Source organism: Sardina pilchardus, chromosome 23 (assembly GCF_963854185.1).
Source record: "Sardina pilchardus chromosome 23, fSarPil1.1, whole genome shotgun sequence".
In the NCBI taxonomy this organism is placed as follows: Eukaryota; Metazoa; Chordata; class Actinopteri; order Clupeiformes; family Clupeidae; genus Sardina; species Sardina pilchardus.
Genome location: NC_085016.1, coordinates 7,303,895 through 7,311,526, shown reverse-complemented (window position 1 = coordinate 7,311,526; position 7,632 = coordinate 7,303,895). Strand labels below are relative to the sequence as shown.

At 42.1% G+C, this 7,632-nt stretch overlaps 2 protein-coding genes across 2 annotated transcripts in view; both read right to left on the bottom strand.

The window, feature by feature from the left end:
* The window catches only part of pcca (propionyl-CoA carboxylase subunit alpha), a 30,355-nt gene extending 26,004 nt beyond the window's left edge, over positions 1-4,351 (bottom strand). Inside the window, exons 1-5 of the mRNA XM_062527487.1 lie at positions 4,231-4,351; positions 3,235-3,312; positions 2,159-2,206; positions 1,777-1,845; positions 225-338 (exon numbers count right to left, since the gene is read on the bottom strand). Of these exons, the coding sequence (XP_062383471.1) occupies positions 225-338; positions 1,777-1,845; positions 2,159-2,206; positions 3,235-3,312; positions 4,231-4,284 (363 nt within the window). The 5' untranslated portion in view covers positions 4,285-4,351. The remainder of the gene's footprint in view (positions 1-224; positions 339-1,776; positions 1,846-2,158; positions 2,207-3,234; positions 3,313-4,230) is intronic.
* Positions 4,352-5,293: 942 nt separating this feature from the next.
* LOC134071264 (zinc finger protein ZIC 2-like) lies at positions 5,294-7,346 on the bottom strand. The gene is made up of 3 exons (XM_062527910.1): positions 6,324-7,346; positions 5,937-6,100; positions 5,294-5,807 (listed from the first exon to the last, which is right to left on the bottom strand). Exons 1-3 carry the CDS (start codon positions 7,219-7,221, stop codon positions 5,637-5,639), a joined length of 1,233 nt encoding a protein of 410 aa, XP_062383894.1. The 5' UTR covers positions 7,222-7,346; the 3' UTR covers positions 5,294-5,636.
* Positions 7,347-7,632: the final 286 nt, after the last annotated feature.

Genomic DNA, 7,632 nt, shown 5'->3' with positions numbered 1-7,632 from the left:
TACATGAGCATAATTTAATAGTAACACCATCACACATCACAGACACACTTGATTATAGGTTTAACAGGACCAAGAAGCCAATCGCAACAGAATAGAAGCTATTCCTTAGATTTTCACGTGACCAACTTCTCAAATGTCTCTTTGGGCCTCTAGTCTCTTGACATAACTTCCAAACTGTGTGTGTGTGTGTGTGTGTGGTGTGTCTCTCTCTCTCTCAGACTCACGGCCTGTGCTCCAGTCTGCCTGATAGCATCCATGATGGCGTCCATGTTGAGGTAACTTTGGTTGGTGGGGGCGGGACCAACGCACACGGCTTCATCAGCCATCTTTACGTGCACCTGGAGGAGTTTGGAAAAGAAAATCAATCAATCTATTAGATTTGGAAAAGAAGAACCTAATTTCATGTTCTTCGTGTGAGCAAGAGTGTATGTCATTATTTGTGTTTTTGTCTCCCTCACAGACACAGACCCTCACACTCACACACTCATACACAGACGTGTTGACAGACCAATCAATTAAGGATGAGACAGCACTGTGCTGAGGTGTTAAGGTCACCAACTGGATCAACATGAGGTGTATGAGTGTGTGTCTAGGCATAGGAGGCATTTAAGGATAATCAATGTTTTCTTACACTTAGTCCTCCATCTCACATATGTGTCAAGAGACAGCGTTTTGTTTTTTTAACACACTTTAAATAATGTCAACACACTCTTCATAAACACATTAACTCCTATAATTATCTAAATATCTAGTATTGAATTTAAAATAATATTTAGCTGAAATTGAAGAATCTGCAAATATGCAGCAACAGAGAGTCTAATAAATAATAATAAAAAAAAAACACCTAAACCCATTGTGTTGGTAGGCATAACCAAGCCGGAGGCTTTACCGCAACCAAGAGAGACATTCCAAAAATGTAAACACACAGACACATTGTCTACCAATGTAGCCAACCGTCTTTAGGAGAGCTTTTAAAACAATAATGAGGGCTCCACTGTCAAGAGCACTGCTCATATCTTCACACCATTTGTCACACGACACCAATAAACCCAGTCATCTGTCAGACTGTCACAGTAGACTGACAACCTTCCCACTAAACTTTAGAAAGCCAGGGGAGAATCAACCCGTCAATAAGACACTCAAAAACACTTTATGGTCCATGTAACATTTACAATTATAAATCTGTCATCTGTTTGTAGTATTACTGTCCAGTATGTATGACTGTTAAAGCTCACGGGATGATAGTAACATCAACCGACTACAATTAACTGATTGAGGTTCATTCAGGTATAGATAGATAGATAGATAGATACTTTATTGATCCCCAAGGGGAAATTCAAGGTATGAATTAAAAGGAAGTTTTAAATATATATGCAAACACGACTTCAAAAGATGAATAGCATTAACAGGAGCTTTGAGGGTAAGAAAAGAATCAGGAGAATTAAGTGATTGGTAGGGGGGTTGGCAAGAGGGCCATTTCAGCAGACCACCCCCACAATCCTCCACTCCTCCTCCTAGCTACCTCCCCCATCTTTCCATGCCTAAGCTGGCCAGGGCCTAGCACAGCAGGGCTACCTAACTAACCCCCTCCGGACCACCCCTCCCCTGCAGAGAGAGGGAATGAGGGGAGAGGGGAGGGAGGGATGGAGGGAGGGATGGATGGATGGAAGGGGGGATAACAGCACAGAGAGAAAAGAAGAACAAAGAAAAAAAAGCAGGAATGAAAACTCCATTAAAAAAGGTGAGGAAGGCTTAAGCGAGGCGGAAGGGGCTCACCGCGCTGGAGTCCACGTCGCTGTGCACCGCCACGGTCTTAATGCCCATTAGTTTACAGGTCTTCATCACCTGAGCAGAACACACAGGCCTTCATTATGCCATCATCAACACTGACAAAATACCATATGATTATGCAATCAAAGGATTAACAAGGCCATAGATCATTTCAAGTACAATACAGTAGCAGTCACTTGTCACTTGTCACTTGACAGCTATTTATATATATATTTTTTAAAATAGACATTATAATATTTCATTAGTCCAAAAAAAGAAGCTGCATCAGTACGTTAACTCATTGAGTGGGTATTTGTCCTGCTTAGTTTCACCTACGTGCACACATTCTCCTTGATGTGAGGACATGGTCCCATACACACACACTTACCCTGCAGGCGATCTCCCCTCTGTTTGCAATGAGGATCTTATCAAAGGTCTGAGCAGAAGGAAATGGAGACACAGAAAACACAAAAGGAGTGTTAGAATTTTGTTTTGTCAACAGGTAAGGGGCTTTTGTTTTCCAGGGATGTGTTCTGCGAGCTTGTATTGGTGAGCATAGACAGAACGCTTTCACTGACTTGATGGTATCTTTACATGCAAGCAGGAAAACACTTGTCTATGTGAAATTTAAGCAACTTATTTTTCATATCACATTTCTAGGGTCAGCAGTTTCACTTGGTTAATCTCAGAAGAACAGCCTGCATGAAATGAATAAATACCAAGGCTTGAACAAGTTCATGGAACAAAAAACAGAAACAATTGAATTGATAGATTGCTAGGAACAAAAACGGAACCAGAAACTTTATTTATTTTAATGTTCTGGAACAGAAACATGTATTTGAAATACCGGTAACCAGTTAATAATGTTATTTTTTAATTATTTTGTAATTACAATGATTAAAATATGTTCCGCTTGATGACTGGAGCAGAGTTTGCGCACGTCTGGATGGTGATCTTGCTGGCTACAGGTAGTGAACTGTGAACGGTCTCTATAAAGTTGACCAGAAAGTGAAATGTGTCTCCCTATCTACAACCAATAATAAGGTCATAAAGAGACCTTATTAATGTTGGTCTTAGACATCAACTCATTTAATGTTTGAGTCTATCATGTAACTGGAATTGATGTGGACCACCCCTCACTGAAAGCAGCTCACTATGTATTTCAAGGACATACACTACTCACAAAAAGTGACAGATATTCTGCATTTGGGTAAAAAAATTACTTTCTGCGCTGAAACATTAAAACTCACCCAAAACCAGATATCCCTAACTTTTTGTGAGTAGTGTATATGAGAGGGAAATAGACGCTCTGGAGGACAAGTCGCCAGAGAGGTGCTTCAGTTGTGTGGGACTATACTCTGCACATCTGAAAGTCAAGTTCAGGCAGCATGGCAACTTGTGAGAGAACCGTTTGTAGGTACAGCAGATTATAGGAACTCATAAACAGAATCACTGTGACCTTACCTTCTCATTGTGGTCAAAGGCAGTGGAGTACTGAACACGACTGAGGACGACACAGCAGCGCGAATGGAAGGATGCATGCTAAAACCAAAACAGAAATCTCAGTGGAAACTTGCAAATGTGATGGTGGCAATACAATCATATCCATTTACTTAGAATGAGGAGTAGATGGAAAGGAAGTGAACTGAGGTGAACTGTGTGTGGGAACCTTACTGATGATCTGGTCCAGTATGTCATTATAACAAATACAATCTCTTAATAAGCATATTTTTTTTTCACTGCCATCATGTTATCTATGTCTGTCTTCAGCGCAGTGTGTTGAGGGGGCGATACTTCTGCCACCAATTTCTATCATAGTGCTCACTTGTAATCTACTTCTGTGTTTGAATGACAGGTATGCATATGGATTTGTAACTATCTGCTGTCGTAACATTGTGTAGCATTGTAAGACCGTACGTCGGGCAAAAACCTCCACCAAAGGACTCAAAGTATTAGGATTGAGCGTGCAAAGATTGATGCAGACTGTAACTGATGGATGACTGGTAAAGAAACACAAACTAATGTTAGCAAGAAAAGTTATAGCTAGCATTATATATTCAGTGCTGTACGTTGTTGCAGCTACGTCTCGACAACCGATTTTTTGTACTTTGACATTGACAACGTTTCATATCCTGGGGAGAAGATAATAATGGTATGTTTTGCTAAATGGACAGATAACAGTATCACAAACGTTGTACAAGGCGACATACGCCCTTTAACACATCACCAAAGGACACTTAACCAGCTGGTTCTTCTCGCTTGCGCTGTTTAGCTAGCATAATTTGGCCAGCTATCTAAGCTATCAGTTAGTCTACTCTGTACTGCAACGTTAACGTATAAGTCTTCCGAAATAACACCTAAACTCACAAGAAAGGTGCCGCACTAAGTTGTTTTGAGATAAAGTTTTATGCCAGCTTTGACAGTCAAAACATATTCTCCCTGTCATGATACACCGCTCACCTTTACAGCGTGCAACAGTCTTTGCAGAGCTGGAGTGACTCTGTAGGCCGCCATGACAGTCGTAGAGTAAGGATACGGCGCTTGCGTAGTTACGTTTTGTGCAGAAAAGGGGGAGTATGCTCGGTCCTCCAATCACATCTCTGTGCGTCGGCTGAGAGTGTCCAAATGCAACTTTGAAGGAGATTCATTACGCAAATAGATACTGTCTGAAATCCAGTATTATAAACTTAAGAAAATTGCAACACAACATTTAGTGTTCACTAATGTAGACCTAGCCTCTTTCCTTTGTGTGTTTGTTTATTTGTTTGTTTGTCTGTTTGCTTGTTTGTTTAGACTATAATTGTAGCTTATATAGGACTAATTCACATACCTGTCCAATATTTTACCCTAAAAATGCATATTCTGAAGGGTTTTTTTTTATTATTATTCGGTTCTAGGCTTGTAGGTTCATGTAGCCTACATTTTAAAGCCTACTTTTTAAATCTTAAAAAATATTTCTCAAAAAGGTTCATCTCAAGCTAGCAATATGAGATTCATGAGTAGCCAAGGTTTACAGGCTTTCACCATTATTTTTTTGTTTGTTTGTTGTGGGCTCAATTCCCAGTTTCTATCATTGTGCACTTAACCAAGTTACTCCCAGGACAGTGGCCCTTGTAATCTAATTGTAAATTGCTTTGGATAGCAGCGTCTTCTTGATGAATAGATGTGAATGTAAAATGCCAGTTATAAAAAGCCAAGGGGGTAAACTAAACCAAGGATTCTACTTCCAGGTCAAGTTCCAACACTCTTAAACTGGCATTTGTGAACACAAGTAAAATATAAATCTGCAAAGTTTGTGTCGATTTTGTCTACACAAAAAGAAAGACATTGTGTAATTTAAACTTCTTCAATCAATTGCATAGATGGGACAGAGAAATGTTCAACATTGTTTGCAAATTGCAAAAACTTGCAAAATCTAATTTATTATCATCAAGACGTAAAGAAGATAGAAAGATGGAAGAAAGATTCATTTTATAAATATCTTTAATCTGTATCATATTAAATTACAAAACAAATAGGAGCATGATTTATTCTTACAATTCTGCAGTTTCATGGCATTATATCTGCAGGGCATTACCATCATCATTCAAAAATATACATTCACAAGATATAACTCTTTAACTTTGGTCTGGTCACACAATCATATGCATCAACAGTTATGAACAGATTTGAGACAGAGGCACAGAGATATACACCTGAGATTCACTGTACAGCAAAGCTGATGATTCAGAAAACAGTGTTTAAGACAAGCCACCAAAAGAGGCATCCATCTTATATTTGGTCCATAACCAGCATACATTTCTCCGCATAAAAAAAAGAGAAATTGGGTCCATCTCAGTGTCGCCATTGTGGGGAAAAGAACAGGCTCAGACTGGGACGTACCACTCGCTAAAGTTGCTTTGACCACTGAGGATAACAGAATCGGGCGACATGTTGCCATGCGAGGATGGGGACACCAAACTTGAGGGCGTGGATGAGTCGTAACCGGAGCTCTCAGTAGGGGATGCATCTGGTGCTGAGGACGAGGACTCGTGGACCTGAGGATGAGATGAAATCGTTAAGCATCGTCAGAAATCAGAGCTTCATACGTCCACATTATTCTAGTACAGAGGCGCATTTCCCTCCCATTGGCTAATCAAAAAAAAAAATATCAACAATATATTCACCTTCATGTGTTTCCTCAGGGAGCTGGGGTGGGTGTAGGATTTGTCGCACAGTTTGCACAGATATGGCTTGTCAGATGTGTGAACGTGCATGTGCTTCTTGCGGTCACTGCTGTTGGCAAAGCGGCGATCACAGCCGTCAAACTCACACATGAACGGCTTCTCTCCTGGAATTGCAAAAGGGATCATTAGAACTCATTGTTATACTCTCATTTTCTGTCAGCAAGGTGGAGCAGATGGGTAAAGTAACATATTTGAGATTAGGCCTAATAACCATAGCCGCTCTAATGACAGAAAACCTGGACGATTCAGCCATGTCACACTCATTTAGAAATACAAGACATAAAAAGAATGAATTATAGTCACACATAGCCTATTAAAAAAAAGTACCTGTATGTGTGCGTTTGTGGATCTTCAGGTTTTCTGATCGCGCAAACACTTTGCCACAGCCCGGGAATGGACATGGGAAAGGTTTCTCCCCCGTGTGCACGCGAATGTGGTTCACCAATTTGTATTTGGCTTTGAATGGCTTGCTCTCCCGTGGACAGTCGTCCCAGTAACACACGTGGTTACACTGCTCCGGGCCGCCAACGTGTTCTACGCTGACGTGCGTAACCAACTCGTGCATGGTGCTGAAAGTTTGGCAGCAACCTTTCTTGCGGTCTGTGTGCTTGTCCGGGTCGATCCATTTACAGACGAGCTCTTGTTTAATGCCCTGACGCATGTAACGGAAAAACGCGCCCGGGTGATGGTGCGGCGCCATGTTCATACTCATGTTCAGTCCCATTGACCCGTACTGGTTGTAGTGATCGGCCCGGGGGTTGGACACCTGGTGGTACTGGTCAGCCCTGCTGAACACTTCCCCCAACCCAAGTCGACCGTTGAGCATGTTTGGAGAGCTGTGGTGCGCCCCGTGTTGGTCGTGTATCCCTGGGAATAGTAGATGTCCCTGATTCTCTGCGTGAGAGTGATGGATCGAGCTCGCCGTTGGGTTGAAGATGGGGTGCTGCTGACCGCTGTTCGGGCTGGAATCTCCGAATCCTCGGCTTCGCAGGATGAAATCCCTGGAACTGAACGACGAATTGGCGTAGGACGCTGCGTGAGCAAGCGCAGCAGCGGAGTATCCCGGCGCCTGGGAGGCGAATGCCGCACTTTGGTCATGGCTCAGCTTGAACGCACCCATGTGTGCAGACTCCATGAAGCTTAAGTCTCTTTCTTGGCTTTCGTGGTGCCTGGCGAATGTACCAACACCTAAACTAGATAGTTGGTGGCCTGCATCCAGCAACATCACTGCGAATACTGTACGATCCCGCGGCGCGTAAAAGGGACTTCAGTTGCGCACAGCAGAAACACTGTGTACGCTGTCGAAAACGGCCTTAAGTAGAGCTTCTGGATTTCAAATAAGACTCCTTGAAAACATATTCGAAACTTGTCTGTGAAAACTTACAGTTGTTTAAAAAAACGTAGCTTTGAATAAATAAATGTTGACTCTTTGGGATCAAATGAATTTCACCGGTGGTAGTCCGCTAAACTCAGTTGTTCAACTCAAAGTAACAGTCAAGGGGGTCCTCGTCTGCGTTTATGTGTGGGGTGCTTCACACCCCCTTTTACAACCGCTGTCCCACGATTTACACACGGCAATTTCATTGGCTACAGCATCTCACCGATTCACCCTATTGGTCCAATCACACGGGTGCTT

Bases quoted from the DNA above. Each gene is read 5' to 3' on its own strand.
- LOC134071264 (XM_062527910.1), bottom strand. From the start codon at position 7,221: ATGTTGCTGGATGCAGGCCACCAACTATCTAGTTTAGGTGTTGGTACA. The intron at 6,101-6,323 runs GTACTTTTTTTT...TTGCAATTCCAG, and splicing joins CCACAAACGCACACATACAG to GAGAGAAGCCGTTCATGTGT. The intron at 5,808-5,936 runs GTGAATATATTG...TCTCATCCTCAG, and splicing joins CCCTGAGGAAACACATGAAG to GTCCACGAGTCCTCGTCCTC.